Source organism: Indicator indicator, chromosome 31, assembly GCF_027791375.1.
Source record: "Indicator indicator isolate 239-I01 chromosome 31, UM_Iind_1.1, whole genome shotgun sequence".
In the NCBI taxonomy this organism is placed as follows: Eukaryota; Metazoa; Chordata; class Aves; order Piciformes; family Indicatoridae; genus Indicator; species Indicator indicator.
In genome coordinates, this window is record NC_072040.1 from 4,221,696 (window position 1) to 4,240,648 (window position 18,953).

The 18,953-nt window shown below is 52.1% G+C and overlaps 2 protein-coding genes across 2 annotated transcripts in view; both read right to left on the reverse strand.

The window, feature by feature from the left end:
• ARFGEF1 (ADP ribosylation factor guanine nucleotide exchange factor 1) overlaps positions 1-1,003 on the reverse strand; it is a 49,616-nt gene extending 48,613 nt beyond the window's left edge. Inside the window, exon 1 of the mRNA XM_054394653.1 lies at positions 880-1,003. Within this exon, the coding sequence (XP_054250628.1) occupies positions 880-1,003 (124 nt within the window). The remainder of the gene's footprint in view (positions 1-879) is intronic.
• Positions 1,004-9,632: 8,629 nt separating this feature from the next.
• The window catches only part of CPA6 (carboxypeptidase A6), a 32,192-nt gene continuing 22,871 nt past the window's right edge, over positions 9,633-18,953 (reverse strand). The window contains exons 7-11 of the mRNA XM_054394654.1: positions 18,772-18,882; positions 18,433-18,523; positions 15,630-15,832; positions 12,453-12,537; positions 9,633-9,820 (exon numbers count right to left, since the gene is read on the reverse strand). Coding sequence (XP_054250629.1) covers positions 9,633-9,820; positions 12,453-12,537; positions 15,630-15,832; positions 18,433-18,523; positions 18,772-18,882 — 678 coding nt within the window. The remainder of the gene's footprint in view (positions 9,821-12,452; positions 12,538-15,629; positions 15,833-18,432; positions 18,524-18,771; positions 18,883-18,953) is intronic.

Below are 18,953 nucleotides of genomic sequence, written 5' to 3' on the forward strand. Positions count from 1 at the left end.
GCAGGGACACCTTTTTGCTGCCTGTCACTGCATCTGCATGCAATGAAACTTCGGGAGGGGATTTTGACAGCCGGACCACAGCCCCAGCCGCCTGCCCAGCCCCAAGCAAACTCCCGCACCTCCCGGGACTGCAGCAGCCCTGCCGAGCAGGGAGGAAGCTCCCTTCGCCATCAGCAGCCACACGGCTCAGGCTCTCCCCGGCACACAGCAGAGACCTCTCAGATCGTCGAGTCCAACCCCTCCTGGCCCACCCTATCCCTCCTCCCTCAGGACAGCGTCCCGACTGCAAGGGCTCCCAGCTCCAGCCGCTGTCATTGTCTCTCGCGTTCCGGCACCCCCGCGTCCTCCCCCCGCACCACTGCCTGTCACCTGCTCCCTCCCCGCCGGCCGTCTGCTTCCAGGTCAGCTCCACTCAGCTCCTCCGGCTCTGCCTATTCATCCTGCGAGCGGCAGGAGGAGGAGGAGGAGGAGGAGGAGAGAGCCCGGCGGGCGCCGCAGCGCCCTCCCCGCCGCTGTCAGTGCGCGGCGGGGGCCGCTCTCGGTCGGGGGCGCAGCACCACTCCCCCCGGGCTGGGGGCACAGCCGCTGGCCGGAGGCCCCGCAACAAGCTCGCCGCAGGCCGCGGCCTCTGCGCACCCACCCGAGTCTCGCACAACTAAAGCGGCCTCACCGCACACCTGCGTCGCAGCCCCACCTCCCCCAGCCCTTCCCCGCCGGGCAGCTCCCTCTTAGCACAGGGAAGCCTCAGAGCGCCTTCTCCGCCGCTCCCTCCGCGTAACACAAACCAAACCAGGCAACGGAGGAAGGGAGCCCCGACGCGCACCCGACCCCTGCCCGCCGCAGCGCAGTCCCTGCCGGCCACCCCTGCCCGCTCCTCACCTAGGGCCACCTCGCAGGCTTTGCGCAGCTGGGAGTGATGTGCCTTCTTCACCTCCTTGTCGGCCAGGATCTTCTCCAGGGCCCGGGTCAGGAACATGTTCTTCGTCTTCTTCCCTTCATACATGGGCACGAGCCAGGAGAGGAGGAGGAGGGGTGGGGAGAGAAAGGCAGAGCAGGGCACCGGCCGCTCCCGCCGGGGGAGGGCTGCGAGGGGCCGGGGCAGGCGGCGAGGCCGGGCCCGAGGCACGCGCGGGAGAAGGACTCCCACAGAGGGAGGGCCGCGGCGTCCCTGACGCCCGTTCGGCAGCTCCCCCCGAAGGGAGGCTGGGGTGGGCCCGAGCGGCGGCGACAGCCAACCCCCGCGGCGGAGGGAGGGAGAGGGGATGAAGCTTTCTCCTTCCTTCTTCCTGTCCCCGCTGCCTGTGTGCGCGGACCGCGGCCGCGACGCGCTCAGTCCCCGAGCCCTACTCGGCCGGCAGCCGCCTCCATCAGCAGCGGTGGCGGTGGCAGCGACGGCAGCAGCAGCAGTGGCGGTGGCTGCAGCACCAACCTGCCCTCGCCATGTTGGAAGGAAGCGACGTCAGGGCCGCGGCTGCACGGCTGCGGAGCGGGAGGAAGCGGCGGCCGTGCCCCGGCCGGGCGGGGGAGGGAGGCGGGCAGGGCTGGGTCGGGGTGGGGGTGGGGAGATCTCGCCTTATGCCCGCCCCGCGGCCACGCCACAGATGGAGCGGAGCGGCGGGAGGCACGGAGAGGGAGGTACGCAGATGGCTGCTGGCACCTGGGAGCTGGCTGAGGAGGAGGAGGGACAGGGCTTCCCTTCCGGGCCACCAGCGCTAGGAGGGGGAGGAAGGCTCCCCGGGAAACGCCGCCTGCCCTGACGCGAAGGCAAAAGGCTTCCTCGGGGCGGAGACCCCCGGGGTTTGCATCGCTGCCGGAGCGAGCGGAGGGCAGCGTTAGGGTGCAGAACCTCCCCTGGTGCTGCTTGAGGCTGTTTCCTCTTGTCCTGTGCTTGTTCCTTGGGAGAAGAGACCAACCCCAGCCTCCTTTCAGGGCTCTGTAGATAGAAATGAGATCTCCCCTCAACCTCATTTCTCCACATTAAACACCCCCAGGTCCCTCAGCTCCTCCCCAACCCTGTTCTCCAGACCCTTCACCAGCTTCACTGCCCTTCTCTGGACCTGCTCCAGCCCCTCAGCGTCCTTGGAATGAGGGGTCCAAAAGTGGACCCATTATTCAAGCTGTGGCCTCACCAGTGCCCAGTACAGGTGGACAATCTCTGCTCTGGTCCTGCTGATCCTGGCCAGACATCCCACACTTCTTCCCCATTGTGCAGTGCACAGCATTAAAAACAATAGTTGCACCTTCACTTAAGACTAAACTGTGGCTTTTGTGTTTTGTTGCTTTATCAAACTCCTTGGAATTTCTGCAAAATTACTTTCTTGCTTGGCTGGAAAGCCAGCACACGGGAACGAGGTTGTACCCAGCTAACTTTTCCTGCCCTCTATTCCTCTGGTCTTGCAGCATCAGTCAGGATAACAGCCTTGCAGAAATGTTCATCCCCATCCCTTCCTCATGGGGAGTTTGAGAGAGCCTGTCCAGGCTGTCCTGCCACCCTGCTACACCTCAAAAACAGCCTTGCATTCGTTACTGAGTCGTTAATTTGAGCACCTCTGTGCTGGAAGCTTTATTCCAGTCCCCCAATGAAGGAGCAGCTCATGCAGCCGGTATTGCTTCATTGCCTACTGAGAAAGAATTTGTGACAAAAGCCCTCACAGATGCCTCTATTTGGGTTTTTTAAGGAATACCCTGGCAAGGGGAATTCCACTGGAGCGGTAGGTGAATGTCAGGCCTGACTGTAAGAGCAGAACAGGGATTTTGCTGAAATTGACTTCTCGAGGCTGAACACCCCCAGCTCCCTCACCCTATTCTTCTAGCAGAGGTATTCCAACCCCTCATTATTTTTGTGGTCGTCCTCTGGACCTGCTCCATCAGCTCCATGTCCTGTGCTGAGGGCTGGATGCAGCACTCCAGGTGACTTTAGTCAATGACTTTCATGTCCTTCAAAAAAGAAAAAAGAAACAAGACCAACTTTGGTCTTCCAAAGCTGCCTGCTAGTGACCGTGTGGCAAGGGTCAGACGTTCCACAGAGCTCTTGCTGGTGGTTTTGCACCAACCACCCAAGTCCGAATCTCCTTAGCCAAGTCTTTGCAAGTGTTATTTAGCAAATGGAGTTGGCTATTGATTTTCACAGTCCATTTGGCAGAAATAGACTTGCAATTGCAATCTCATGGAGACAAGGGGTATCTGTGCATCGGGAGTCCTGAGGACTGCACTGATCTGTTCACACTAATGTCTGTTTCCATCTGATGTACACAAGATGATTTGACTTGTGAGATATGATTTGGTTGAGCACAGAGCATTGCTGCTGAAACATCAACCTACTGGAGAAAAAGACCTGTCAGAAAAGACAGGCCCTGCTCTAGTGGGAATAGATTAAGCTTCCTGGTTTGTTTGGCTTTTTTTTTTTCCATGTGGTTTCAATCTTTACTTTCTGTACTCAAGCTCAAGTGCGTGCTGCTCTCTTGGCTGAATTTACAGCTACACCCCTGCCTAAACCCTGCAGCAGCGGAGAGCCTGGCTGTTATCAGGGGACTGCCTCTGAAACTGCACAGGAAGGTGATTGTGAAGCACCTGCCCAGCAGGCTGACATCCAGTTTCCCTCCAAGAGCTGGGCCAATAAGGATGGAAATCCAAGAGGAGCTATGGCACAAGCACTGGAGATAAAGGCAATCCAGTGCCCTCCATTAGGGCCAAGGTGGGAGTGCTGGGTCCCAGTGCTCTGGGTAGAGCCAGTTGCTAGGACAGCCTTGGTTACTGTGGAAGCCATGTATGAAAAGAGTAAATAAGTTATGAAGAGTTTTGTGGCCTTCAGGAAGCATTTTGAGGGCAGATTTTGCTGGGAGGCTACAGACACGAGGAACAGGTTTAGCTGATTACCTTAAAAGCAAGGAGTTTGTCTCCACTGAACAAGAAAGCTCAAAAAGGGATGAAAAAAAGAGTACTTGTATCTTCCCAACTATAGATAGAATCGTGGAAACATTTAGGCTGGAAAAGGACTCTTAAGTCCAAGCACTAACCCAGCACTCCCAGGTCAGCAGTATACCATGTCCCTCAGTACCACATCCATGAGCCAGTTCAGTTCAGTGCTCCAGCCAAAAACAGGCTTACAAAAAAGCTGCTGTTCAGTGACTGATCAGGGAACTGATCAAACTTCCCTGCATATTCAGTAATTCTTGCACACAAAAAATGAGTGGGGAAATGTGGTCAGGGGTGATGAGCACGTCCCATCTACTGCTCATGGTGGCACTGTCTTCTTAAATCATCTTGATGAGCTTTTTGACAGCACACTAATAATAAACCTGTGATCACTTCAAGCTAGAATAGGGCAGGACTGCCACTTAGAGAAGCCCTCCTTCTGCCTGCATGTTTCTTGCTTCCTTGGTCAGCATAAGCATTTGCATTGTCATGTTTGAAGTATGTGCTGAGTTACACTCAGAATTTAATTAGGCTGAAATGAACCTGATGAGAAACAGAGGGGTTTTAATCCAGATAAATTCCAGATAAATGGATTCACCAGGCAACCCAGGGCTGTTTGTGTCAGCTCAAGGGTGAGGATAACACAAGGGCAGGAACAAGAAAATGGGCAAGAAGAGGGCGGGCTTGCATTTTATGTTTTATTTTTGGCAACAGTACCACTTTATGCCAAATTATTGTTTAAGCTACTGCTTTTAATAGGAATTTCCTTCAGTATTTCCATTGTGCAAGAGACCACTCAGCCCTGCCTCTTTGTGTGTGAGATGGATTGGTGGAGAGATAGGATGAGTGTGTTAGTGCCACTCACTCACTAGAAATGGGCTGAAGCATTTGAATGAGGGCTCGTTTATTTTAGGTGAATTCAGGAGCTGAGATGCAGAGCTGATCATTTGTTTGCAGAGTGAGTATCTGAAGAGGTTAAACAGACTGCAGCACGTCCACTGCTGCACTGAAAGAACCTAAAGCAAACGTTTATTAGCTTGGGGAATATCAATCAATAAGTAATTCCTATTTTGCTTCCAAACATTTGCACAAAGGCATGTGACACCCTGGAGTGACCAGTAATGAACCAAACATCCATCAGTGCAAGGAAGCTTCTGCAAGGTGACAAATTTCTTCCTCAAAGCTAAGAAGTGCAGGCTCTTGCTGTATTGGGATGCATCCTCCAGCCTGCAGCTGAGCAAGGACACGCTCTGGGAAAGTGAGATATTGACAGTGAGAGATATTAGCAGCTGCAGGAGAAATGGCAGCTAGCAGTGAGGAAACAGCCTCTGGTGGTGATGCAGAAAAGCTCAGAATTTGGCTGGAAACTGTCCCTTTGGGTCAGCTGTCTTGGCCAAGTCCCCTCCCAGCTCCTTGTGTCCTTCAGCCAGTGAGAAGCTGACAAGTCCTTGACTTGGTGTAAGCAGTGCTCAGCAGCAACTCACCCATCCATGTGTTATCAGGATACAACCAAGGCTTCAGCCTTTGGGAGGGTGAAGCCTTGGTTGTAGCTCTGATTTTTGTTGCATGCTGAACGACTGCCTCGCCCTTGATCTGAGGTGGATTCAGCAGCTGGCTGCAGAACTCATGCATTCTCAAAGGTCCCTTTCAATAAGCTGAGAGCAACAAAAGAAAGGTTGAGAATGAAAAGAAACTAAGAAAAGTCGAATGGAATTCAGCTGGAGAAAAATATCCCTTTAATCTCTGGGTAGGGTAAGTCAAATGAATAACGAGGATGGCTTCCAAGTGTTTTAATATCCATGTTGAAAAGCTGAGGAGGAGAGATCAGGGATGTCTGTGAATGAAGGTGAGAAGCAAAGAGAATGGAGCAATAACCACTTTTAACTGCCATGAAGTGACCTTTGAATCTGCCTGATTGTTTCCTCCAGCAACTCCAGCAGTGGTTATTTCCTGTCCCAAGTGCAATAACTGATATTTCAACACACGTTATGAACTGTGGGATTCGTGGCAGGGCTGAAAATGAGCAAGGAGAACAATCAAATTGTGTGGGAGTTAGGGATGGTCCTGCCCACAACACCGTGGGAGCAGCTCTGCAGTGAGCCATTCCAGGAGCCCAATTAACTCACTAAGTGTTTACTAGATAATTATTCCCTCAAGTACCTCCACAAAGCATTTTGGAATGCCTGTGACAGTTTTGGTTGGACTTCCACCATGTTTCTGGTTTCAAGCCAAGTGTCAGAGCTGCCCTGCACTCTGGAGCGCTGAAAACTGGACTGACTGCTTCACAGCACCTGGGATGTTCAGAGCTGCTCTCTGGGTCTCTCCAACCCTCGACTTTGCTATTTTTGATGACAGATTTTGAATACTCCACATTGCTTGATGATTCCTGCAGAGGCATGTTGTATGTCTGTGGGGTTTTGTGTGATCTGTGTTTAACTTGTCCACGAAAGGAGAAAAAGAATGCATCGGGGAGCTGCCTCGGGGTCAGGAAGCTAATCATTATTAATGGGGACTCTCCAGCAAACTACCAGGACAAGAAATGAAATGGGAATGCAGAGTAACAAAAATAATTGGTGGGATTAAAAGAGACGTGAGAGGGACGGAAAGGGAGAAGCCTTCATGGTCCACAGCACCTGAAAGACGCCAGGCTTCACTGGTGGTGGCTGCAGAAATTAGAGCTGCCTGCATTACCGCTGAAGTTACACAGCAGAAATAGCTGCAGCCAGTTTAGCTGATCATGTGCAGTTATTTTCTGTGAGCAAATACTGACAGCTAAAATAAAGACCATTTCTTCTTAAGCAGGCTGTTTGTTCCCTGCACATCCTATGTGCCACGGGCAACCCTTTGGGGAAGAACTTTGGGCAGCTGAACTCAGGCAGAGCTGAGGCATGGTTGATGTACTGGAAGTTAAAGGCTCTGTCTCATCCTGGAGTGGAATTTATCTTCATTAAGTCCAACAGTTCCAAAGCTAGGCACTAGCATCAGCTGTCAGCTGGGCGCTTGCTATGCACAGAGACTGACATCTAATGAGTAACTCCTGCAGCACTGTTGGCACCTGGTGCAGATGGATGTGACCTGTCAGCCTCTGCAGCCTTTATTCTCCTCTCTGGACTACAGAGGGAACCAAGTCAATCGAGTTTAGATGAAGAGCTTGCATACACTGGAAGTCAGATGAGTTGAATCCCATCTCTGGAGCAGCAGAGTATGAAATTCTCCTCCCAGACGGGTGAAGGCTGAGAGCTGCCCCCCAGGTGATGAATACAGGGACAACAGAGGGTGGCCAGCAGCATCAGTCAGCCAGCAGCTCCAGCTCCTCCTTGTTCCTTAGCACCTTGCATCACTGTCCCCTGGGAGCAGGCACAAGGGCTGCCTGAGGTTTTCCAGCCATGCAAGAACAAGAGGATTGGCTGGGACAGTTCAGGAATCTCGAGTACCTTTGGCTGTGGCATTACTGCCCTTTGTTGTCCCTGTGCTGAGCAGCAGTGAATGGGCTGATGAAGGTCTGGGTGTGCTCCACAGTGCTGCATGGAATTGTCAGGGAACACTTAAGGCAAAGAGAGATTAATGTGTGAGTAATGCGCCTTTGTGCAGCAAAGAAATTAGCAGAGTTTAAAGATTGTTCTTTATCTGTTGTTCATTTTTGAAGAAGACATGTCCTAGACAGACTGACTCTGGCTGTGCTAAGGGCTTTCCCACACAGAATGGCAAGGAAAATTATCCACATCCAATAATTTTCCCTTTCATTGCTGCCTTGAGTTCTGCACTCCAGTGAATCTGAGCATAAAGTGTGGCTTAAATAGATAGACATTGTCAAGATTTAGTGAAGCCTAAGAGAGCTTCCTTGGAAGCATTCCTGCCTAAGCCTCATCTCCTGGGTTCCAGTGCTGCTCTTGGCTTGGAATTTATGGCATCTCTTTAATTTCTTGCTGTATGTTGGTGGTGCTGCAGCTTTATCTCTTTCAGCTGTGGCATCAATCTGTTCCTGAAGAGCTGTGTGTTCAGGAAAATGATTGCCATGCAGAAGGAGGGAGAAAAATCCCTCATGCCTGGCCTTACAGGTGTCTAATGAGGAGTGAGGAGGAGATGCACCTCTGCCCTGCACTGGGATCAGGCTTTGATTCATTTCATGATGAGGCTCTCCACAGAGGAAGCCAATCTTGGCCCTCTCTGCCTGCCAGTCCAATGCCTTGCAGCAGATAGATGGTGGTTTTTGCACTTAGACACCTTCCCTCCTGGAAACACAGCCCAGACATACTGCAGATGTCTTCTGCTGCCTCTATGTGGAATGTTCTCCACACAGCATGTACCCCCCTGCATTTGCTGATCCATGTGCACAGATGGAGACCAGGAGGTTCTGCATTAGTCTGGGGAAAGCTGAGTATTTCATTTGCAAAGTTCAAGTAATTATTTAGAGAGGATGTAAGGTTTCAAGTGTCACATCCTTGGGGTGGGTATTGTTTGACCGGGGTGGGGGGGTGGGGGGGGCAGGGCAAAACTGTCACATCCTTGAGCTAAGGCTTCAACAAGTAAATGAAATGTGAAGAGTATTTCCAAAGGCTTTGACAGTTTTATTAACAAATCTGTTTTATTTACCATGCCACAGCATGAGGTGGAGCCCAGCAGTCATAAAGTACAAGGGACACTTTTGCAGAGAAGATAAAAAATAGTATTTCACATGTAACAAAAGCTGCTCTGGCCTCGGGGCTTTCATGATTCTTTTTCCAAACCTGGTGCTTGCTGACTGTATTTCAGCTGTGAAGCTTCTGCAGTCACCTCCAGCTCACGGGAGGATCTATTATTAATTCCCTTAAAACATGCAAAAAGTGTGACTTCTGAGAAGAGCAGCCACAGAGCCCCCAGGTCCCTGCAGGGACACTGAGCATAAATCAGCAGCTAGCAGCCCTTGATTGCAGAGCAGAGCTGGCTCCTTGGCTGGTGGGAATGGGCTACAGCAGAACTCAGGTGCCCCATCCACTGCTGGCTTCCCAGCTCCAAGTCGTGACAGGTTGCTTTGTCCTTCCACAAAGCAGAGCACTGAGTGTGTCAGATGTCACTGGCTAAAAGCTGCACTTTCAAAGGCAATCTGCTGAGTTCAAGTCCATCCCAGGGCTGTATGCGTGCAGAAGGAGGCCATGGTGCCATGAGCAGCACAGCCAGCTGTGGGCTGCATTGGGTCAGAAAGGACAGAGACATCAATGTAAACTTCATCCCCTGGGCCAAGAGACCCCACAGAGGGAAATCCTCCTCTCAGGAAAGGAGAAAGGCCAAGGGCTGTCAGGAAGTGGAGAGTTATTCCAGGCATCTGTGTGTGGGCCTGGACGTGTCCCACCGAAGTTGCAGAATTAAAGCTTATGGCAAAAAGAACAGATTACTTTACACCAAGCTGGTGGCTGTGTTGGTACAGTCACTCCATGGACTTGGGCAGAGCAAGCATCGGAGGATCTCCTCCCATCTTCTACTGAGTCAGCCTGGCAGGAGCGAAGGCACCTGGAACTCTGGGGCTGGCAAAGGGCACGGGAGGCAGGAGCAGCTCTGGGAGGCAGCAGCAGCCCTGGGCGGCAGGAGCAGCCCTGGGCGGCAGCAGCTGCCCTGGGCGGCAGCAGTAGCCCTGGGTGGCAGCAGCAGCCCTGGGAGGCAGGAGTAGCCCTGGGCGGCAGCAGCATCCCTGGGTGCCAGCAGCAGCCCTGGGCAGCAGGAGCAGCCCTGGGCAGCAGTGCTCAGCGGCACTTGGCCAGCAGGTGCAGGGCGATGGCTCTGACTGCCAGCAGGGTCTCAGTGCAGGTGGGGCGGATCAGCGCCTCGGGCAGCAGGAAGCCATGGGTGCCGGTGTCGCGCAGCTCGAAGGCGAAGGCGTAGGGCATGCCGCTCCGGTAGGCCCAGTCCATGGAGCTGCCCGAGCTCACGTCTGCCAGGGGAGGTCAGAGAGCAGCTGTTACACTGTTAAGGGGGAGCTTTAGCCTACTCCCTGACTGCAAAATTATTACCACTGGAAAATTGATCATTACCATTGGATACCATTGGAGAGAGAGGTTCTCCTCCCTCTCTACTCTGCCCTGCTGAGGCCACATCTGGAATGTTATGTCCAGTTCTGGGCCCCTCAGTTCAAGAAGACCTCAGGGAACTGCTTGAGAGAGTCCAGCCAGAGCCACAAAAATGATGGAGTGGAACGTCTTCCTTATGAGGAGAGCCTGAGGGAGCTGAGGCTCTTCAGCTTGGAGAAGAGGAGACTAAGGGTGACCTCAGTCGTGTTTATAAATACGTAAAGGGTGAGTGCCCAGAGGCTGGAGCCAGGCTCTGCAGGGTGATGCCCAATGACAGCACAAGGGGCAGTGGTGGAAGCTGAGGCATAGGAAGTTCCATGGAAAGAGGAGGAAGAATTATTTCCCTGTGAGGGTTACAGAACCCTGGAAAAGGCTGCCCAGGGGGGTTGTGGAGTCTCCCTCTCTGGAGATATTCAAGACCTGCCTGGATGAGCTCCTGTGTGATCTGCTCTACGTGACCCTGCTCTGGCAGGGGGCTTGGGATGGATGAGCTTTCGAGGTCCCTTCCAACCCTTTACATTCTCTGATTCTGTGATACAAAAGGAAAATAATGCTAAGGTCTATATGATTCATTGGCTTGCTAATGGAGATAGCAGAGACAGAAACAGTTCTTGCTCTCTCTCTTCTTCTTCTGTCCTTTCTGCTTGCAACTTCTCTCTCCCTCTTCTGTGGCCTTGCCAGGGGATCTCTGTTTTGACTACTGTGTGAGGTAATGGAAGGAGGGAGGGAGTGGGGGAGAAGGTGAATCGTCCCCCTGGATCCATCCAGGAGGGGTCTGAGTAGTTTCTGTGTTGTTTATAAATTGTAAATTCCTCTCTCTATATTGTACATCTATTGTATATTTTGTACATATTCATTGCATTTCATATTTCTAGAGTGTAGTTTGCTTGTAAATAGAGCTTCATCTGCTTCCATCCCAAACTGAGCTAAGTCTGGCACCAACTTACTTTGGGGGGTAGTTCTCCAAATTAGCTGGGGGGTAATTTCAACCCACCACAGCAGATTACATGGGGGTCACCCTGAAAGCACCAGAGGGGTCTGCTGGTGTCATCCCCAGGACTCAGTGAACAGACTCAGCTCTCCATCCTGAACAGCCAGCAGCATCCAGCACCTGCTGAAAGGTACTGAGCACAGCATGGATGAGACCTGTGGTTTTCACAGGGAAAAAAATTAATGACAAACTGTTCTGTGTAAAGCAAAACTTCAATAAAAGAGAACATTTTGAACACAGCCTCAAACTGTTCTTGTCCTCAGGCAGGTGCGGTGTGAAGCTTTGCTTCCACAAAGATCTCCCAGCTGGGCCAGAGCTCTGCACGCTCCCAGGTTTAATTGGGGTTTTTTTAGGCAATTCCTTTGCAGGGGGAGAGCTGATAAAGTTAATCTACATCCTCCTTTTCAAAGGGCTTTTACAATTCTTTTCATTTCTGTCTTGTTTTCTCACCCTTTCCTTGCAGCATGAGAGCATTTGCATAGGTGGTGTCTAATATTAACAAACCTTGCCGAGGAAGTGAGCTGCTGCTGCTCTCCTTATCTCCATGTGCTGATTACCCCAGACACTTGTATTTCTATAAAGACCAGCCCTCCTGTGGCCTGCTGGCGTCTGAGCAGCTCTGGCAGTAATTCACACAGCTCCTCCTTTGACACAGACACTGACTGCGCTGCAGGGAGCACAAGGTGAGGGCTGTGCTGGGAGATGGAGGCCCAGAGAAGTGCAGCTCTGGCAGCCAAAACACAGCAATAGCAGAGGGGGTCACAGAGTCCCAGTACGGTGGGGGTTGGAAGAGACCTCTGGAGCTCATCCAGTTCAACCCCCTGCTAAAGCAGGGTACCCACAGCAGTTTGCACGGGATCACAATGGCCAGGGGGCGTTGGAAGCTCTGCAGAGAAGGAGACTCCACAACCTCTCTGGGCAGCCTGCTCCAGGCCTCCAGCACCATCATACTGTTGAATTTTCTCCTCCTGTTCAGGTGGAACCTCCTGGGTTCCAGTTTGTGCTCATTGCCCCTTGTCCTGTCCCTGGACACTACTGGAAAGAGTCTGGCCCCATCCTCTTGTCCCCCACCCTTCAGCATTTGCAGACTGAGCTCTGTGGGTGGCTGTGTCTGCCACAACTGCCCAGGAGAGGGACAGGGAGGGTGAAAAATGAGACCTGCTTGAACTCTTTCCTCCCCTGCAGCTCAAAAGTGAGCAGTGCATTTACACTACCTGATAAAGCCATGCTCTTTGTGTGCTTGTTTTGTCTTTTTATTTCCTGTGTTCTGGAGCTGTGCTTTGCAGGCTGTTGCCCCTGGAACCATTGCATTGCAGCCTCATTGCATCAGCTGAGTCCATCTCCCTGCAATCAACCGACTGCCTTAGTTACAAAACTTCACCTTCCACCTTCCCCACCGCCCACAGCTGCAGCAGACAGTGCTTGCTTGCTTTGCTGTCAGAAGGTGACCTCCTCCCTACTCCAGGTAGGTCCAAGTCCTCACCCCCTGCCAGAGGAGGACTTACACAAGGTGCTGGATGCGGGACCGTATCTGTACTGTACGCCATAGGCTGACTGCAGGGCGGTGACAGCATCATAGGCTGCTGACTCCTGGGGGGAGAAAAACAAACAGGAATCAGACTGGCATGGAAGGCTTGATGGGACTGGAATCTGGATGGATTGGAACCTGGGCTGTGGATGGATCGGAATCTGGTTCTGTGCAGAGGCAGCAACCACCTGGAGGCCAGACCAGGAGTGACCCAGGTCCATGTCTTGCATGTGGGCAGGTGTCCCTGGACACTGTGAACTTGATGCTCTTATCCTTGAGGGGTGCTGCTTGCTTCCACTGCTGGAGTTCTGTCCCCAGAGAAGAGGACAGCTCTCAAGTGCATCATGCAGTGAGGTCCTGAGTAAATTCAGACAAGCAGCCTTTGAAGAGCCTCAAGGAGAAAGCTTCAGCTGAAATTACCAACCCTTTACACAGACACACAGGGACCCAGCCAGGCTCACTGCTGACACAGAGGCAACCGACTGCACAGGGAGGGAAGGGATGGCAAGGGGGTGAGATGTAGAACTCTGGAGATGGAGCAGTGCTTCTGCTGGCTGTTTTCAGTCTAAAAGGGCACTTTCATTTTAAGTATCTTAACAGAAGAGATTTCGGGAGAGCATTAATAAGAGTTGTGCCTAAATTAGAGCAGAATATGCATGTTGTGATCAGCACACAGCTCTCCAGTTTCAAAGCAGCTCTGAATAATTGAACACTTCAATCGAAATGGTAACTGACAGCTCACTGCAATGATCCCACCCAGACAGACACATCCCTTCTTCTGCTCAGGATTAATCCTGGCCCCCTGTTAGCACCAAATGTTATTTATCTGCTGTGCACATGGAGCCCTGCAGTTCTCCACTGTCCACAGTCCCTGCAGACCAGCAGAGCTTGTTCCAGCAGCAGCAGGAAACAGAGATCTGCTGCTTCCCAGCTCCCTGTAATTCCCAAGAGAACTGGAGAATGTGAAACCTCAGCCCAAGTCACCATTTCAGACACTTCAAATATTAAAGATGATTTAGGAGCCACCAGGTGATGGAGCCTTTGGCTGCAGGCAAGTATTAAAACACATAAGTAAATAAGCAACAGGAGCCCATTCAAATCCCAGCCAGTTCCACTTCGATCCCTGCAATGAGCTTTCAAAATAACAGGAAATTACTTCACTCTCTTACTCCAACCTCCCTGGTTTTTGACCCACCACAATAAAAAAGGAGTATGGAGTCCAAACACCAACAAAATATTTAGAAGTGGGACTTGGCTTCCCTTGGTGCAGGGCTGTTGTCTAAAACAGTGCCTGTCTTTGTCCCTGTAGGGCTGTGCTGCTCTCCCCCTGATGAGAAGCCTGATCCAAGGTCTCACAGACCTGGGGAACACCTACTAGAGATCAAAGCCTGGTCTGGTCTGGTCTGGAAAGCTGTGAATGGAGAGATAGAGGGGGTGTGCAGAGGGGCAGTCACTCCCTGGCTCAGCATGGCCCTGAAGCAACAGGATCAGCATGTCCTGAAGATTTACTGCTCGATGTGGAGCTCCCACTTACAGACTCCCTTTCCTTCCAGTGACTTTCCTGGCTGTGCCTTCTCCTGCCTTGTGTTACTTTGGGTATCTCCATCAGACACCCAGGAATCATCTGCTTGCACAGGAGATGCTGATTCCTCCTAGCACCATCTCTTCACCTTCTGCTGTCTTGTCAGGTCTGAAATACTCCTGCACTTGCTGGTCTTCAAAGGAATGAGCTCCTGTGGTTTGAAATCGCCACTGTCTGGGGTTTTGGTGTGCAACAGTTCCCCCAATTCACCTGGGGAGCTCCTTTCTCTCTCTCTCCCCAAAAGAGGCTGGAGAAGGTAGAGTAAAAAGAAGATTTGTGAATTTATTCAGTCAGTGGATGGCTGGCTGGTCAGTCCCCACAAGTCTCATATTCTTAGCTCCTCTGGCTGCTTAGCTAACCTAATTTGCTCTATTTCCCAGGAATGACATCAGAAGGGAGAATTTTTAGCAGCTGCTGAAATTAAGTGTCTTAAGAGAAATAAACCCACAGAGAGAGTTTAGTTTGTGGAGTGCTCGCTGCTCAGCCTCCGCAGAGGGCAGCTGAGCAAAACTTCAGCAAAGCTCCAGGGACTGACAACATCATTTATGCTGCACAGGAGAAATCCAAGGTGCAGTTAAGCTCCTTTGCAGTCAAACAGCTTAAAGCAGAAAGCTGAAAGCCCCTCAACTTTCAAGGCCAAAGTGAGAGATATCTGGACAGTGTAATTGTACTGGGCACTGAGAGAGAGAGAAAGAGGCTTGGAACTGGCTGGAGGAGCAGGAGCAGCTCAGCCACGTGTCCCACCAGGACAAGCCACAGGGAGGGATTTACTGCAGGGGGCTGGCTCAAAACAGACCTTGGGAGTAGTTCTGTGTCAGGCTGAGGATGGAATACGTGAGCTGCACAGACCTGTAAATCTTGAGTCAAAAACATCTTAATTTAATCTTCTCATAGTCAGAAGCCCCTGCTGTTAATTAACTGCTTGTCTTAGAGCAGTACAAGCACTGTGTCTGAGCAGGGTGATGCTTAAAGGGGCTTCTGGTGAAATGGATGAGATTCCTTCTCTGGCTGCTAAACAGGAACAGCTCAGTGTTCTTTTGCTCAGCACATGGAAGATGCTCTTCTTGTGCTCCTGAGCTCTGAGCACAAAGGGACAGGCTTTCAGCTAGAGGCCCAAGGACTTGGCTACATCACTCCAATTACAGTTAATTAAATAAAATGATAATAACTAGAATGAAAACCCAGGGATTTATCCTATAAAGTAATTTAAAGGCACTGGTGGATGGAAGGCACGATACCATTTTAATCAATTTACCACTGACTACTGGGGAGAGAAGGTTCTACAACCAGAAATAGGATTGCAGCTGCGTCCAGAGTAAATATCAACTGAAGCCAGGATAAATTCCACATTAAATGGAAGGCCAGGTTGGATGGGACCTTGAGCATCCTGCTCTAATGGAAGGTGTCCCTGCCCATGGCAGGGGATTGTAACTAATGTCTTTAAGGTCCCTTCCAAGCCAAACCATTCTGTCATTCTAAACATGTGCCAAGCATGGAGGAGACAAATCTGCTCTCCAAACCACATTCCCCAGGGAAGCAGCACATTGTCCCAGGCGAGTGCTCAGTACTCACCACGCAGCTGAAGTTGGGGATCATGGCATACTTGTAGGAATAAGGGTAGAGCAGCATCTGTGCGTAGGCGTGGAAGGAGAGGTAGGCGCGGAGCTGCCTGCGGTGCCTGCGCAGGAAGTGAGCCACAGCCCTGACCTCGGGCTCGGACTCGGGGAAGGGCCCGCAGTAGGTGTCATCACAGGGGTGCAGGGAGGCTCCTTCATCTGGCAGGGATGGAGAGAGCTGCTGTCAGCCCCCAGGGAGCTCTGGGCTCAGCCTGCTGAAGGGTGCAAAGCAGTACCCAGACTGTGAGTGATGTGCTGGAGCCCATGGGAGCTCAGTGCAGCACTCTGCTGCTTCATCCCATGGACAGCTCCACACAGCTCTCCCCAGAGGACATCTCTAACCCAGGAGAGAAAGGAGAGGTTGCCTTTGTTTCGTTCCACTTTCTCCCCAGGCTTTGCACAAGCAGCACATTTTATGGGAGTGTTGTGGTGTCAGGACTCACCCATGGCCTTTGCTGCTCTGTTTGCCACCAGAGAGCTGTCCCTCTTCCACTGGTCACTGCCAAGACAAACCTGGCCCTCAAGAGGACTTGAATGTTCTGGCCACCATGCTGCTGGTGGCAGTGGTGGGTCAACAAATTCAGCAGGCATTACCTAAGGGACTGGTTTAAAACAGGAGGCTGGTTCCTGTTTTCACTCTTGCAGACCTCAGGGGAAGGAGCTGACAGCGCTCAGCCAGCTCAAACACAAACCATCTCAGCTGGCACAGGGCTTCATCTTCCTTCAGATCTGGGGCTGGGGGTCAGGTGTGAGGATATCTGTCCCCACATCACCCTGCTCAGGTGGCTCTGAGCTGCAGAAGCTCATCCTGCCTGTAACATCCAGGAGGTATTGAAAGCTGAACCTCTGGAAAGGAGATGTGGCAGTGGCTCCTCTGTCTCTGAGCAGTCCTGGACCTGAGGCACTGCCAGCTTAGGGCTTGGGCCTGACAGAACAATTTTTCTGCAGACGCACTCTGCTCTTGCATCCACTGGGATTTCAGAGTGCCACACGTTTTACCCTGCCCCACAGAGCAGCAGCAGTTTCCCTGGTGCCACCAGGGACCAGCCACAGCAGTTTTATCAGCTCCCCTTTGTGCAGGGCAGCACTGCCACCTTCAAACAATAACACAGGGCGGTGTGTGAGGAGGCATAACAAGGGCAGCTCCAACAGGGCTGTGCAGTCAGCCTGGTGGCAAAAGAATGAGCAAGTGGGAGAATTTCATGCTGCAGCTTCGTTTGTAAGGTGAAAATGGAGGCAGCTATTCAGTGGCCACAGCTGGGGACTCAAAGGTATTAGTGCCCAGAGGGCAGTGGGGATGGAAGGGCTGTAGAGGGGGCAGATGGTCTCTTCCCTGCAGAACAGATGGCCACCAAGTCATCCAGATCCCAGGAGCCTCCATGTCTCCTCAGGTGGTACAGCTAAAGGAGAGCTACTGAGCAGAGCCTCGGAGCATTTGGGGGTTTATGGCTACTTCCATCTCCTGCAGCAGTGCTAGAGAGGGAAATGGACATCAGCAGCAGAATCCTACAAGGGAAAGGACCCAGTGGTGAAATATGACTCAGTTTAGTGACGTTCAGTGAGGAGAAAACCTCTCTGAGCCATCCAGTCTGCTCTGGTGAGCCATTTGCATCCCCAGCTGTGAGCTGCTTTTCAGTGAAGCTGGCAGCTGGTACACAGGGAGGCTTTCCATGGAGACCTTGACCACAGTTTCCATACTGGAAATTCCCTTTACCAACTGGCTGCCTGTGTTCAGCAGCTTTGCTGGATTACCCCAGGCAGGTTAGTGACCCTCACTCTGTCCCTGCAGGTCTCAAGCACCTACTGAAAGAATGCAGCCACTGCAGGCCAGACTGGCTGCTGCTGACTCTGACTGCAAGCTGCTTGGTGCAGCAAGAGGCTTCCCGTGGGAGAGGGATGGGCTGAAGGCAGGGACATGGCACCAGCACTCTGCAAACACCACTTCTGCTTTTACAAGTGTGGAGAGTAAATAAGGGAGGTAGACAAATGCAGGAGGAGAAAAGAGCTGCAGGGGTGAAGGGAGTTGCTGGGGATGGGAGAGAGGCCAGCAGAAGGAGCAGGTACCCACTGCTGTATTTCACAAGAGGCTGCTGCTGCTTTCTGCTGCAGCACAGCTCCTGGGGCTCTTCACTCACTGCCCTGCTGTAAGATTTAACAGAGCACCACTTCTGCAGTGGACCCCTTCCAACCCTCCTGCCAGTGTTTCATACCTGCTGCCCTGGACTCTGTGCAACACTGAGGTCACATTTTACATCACATTTACAGAAGTGCTGGGAATTTCAGGCTGCATCTCCACTTTCTTTTTCCCATTAAATCACTACTAATAATGGCCTTTAAAAAAGTCTGCAGACATTTCTCTGTGAGTCCAACAAGGCAAGTCTGACACTTCCAAACGTCCTAGAGCTGCTTCAGGGAGATGAGGAGTCAAACAAAATGAAGTCTGAAATGCTTCCTGAAGCTGCAGTCAGGTAACTGCTGAACTGTGGTGGGCCAGGCTCAGACTGTTGGTGTGACTGCAGGAGCACAGCCATGTGTCACTGCTACCACACTCCCCAGCAGAGCTTCTGGCTTGTGATGAGCTCAAAGCTCAGGACTTTTGTTGCTTTAGAAGCTCAAAGGAAGATCTGAGCCCTGGCTTGTGGCTTTAGCTCGGGCCATGGAAAAGAGAAGGCTTCCCTGTGGCTGTGACCTGTCCTGCTTACTGCTGGGTAATTAAATGCAGGGTAATTGCACAGGGGACCAGGGGTTGTCAGACTCACCACACCACTTCACTTTCCAGTTGCGATTGGCATCGACCCCGTGGCACCAGAACCGCCTGTCCCTCGACCTCGTCTTCCTCCAGAAGCGATCCTGAGCGGTGTTATCAGAGAGTACACTGAGCAGCATGGCTACTGCAGCCCAGCAAGAACCCCTCTGTAGCTGGAACAAGCTCCCCTGCTGCAGGTGCTCACTGCCAGAACCTCTGCAATCCACCTCCACGCCGTGTGCCACCAAGGCATGGAGCAGGCTGCACAGACTGCTGCCCTGGAACGATCCAACAACCATCCCACCCTTCCTGCCTGAGCAGCTCCTCAAGTCCCACCACTCATGCTACTCACGTTTGTCCAGCTGAACTGGTACCCATCCACATTAAATACAGGCATGACATAGAAATAGAGCTGGGTGAGCATCTTTCTCATGGCAGGGTCTGTCTGGTACGTCTGCAGAGCCTGAAGCAAAAAAGCCAGAGAGGACCTTAAAAAGTACTGAGGATACTCTGCCAGGGACCACACAAATGTCT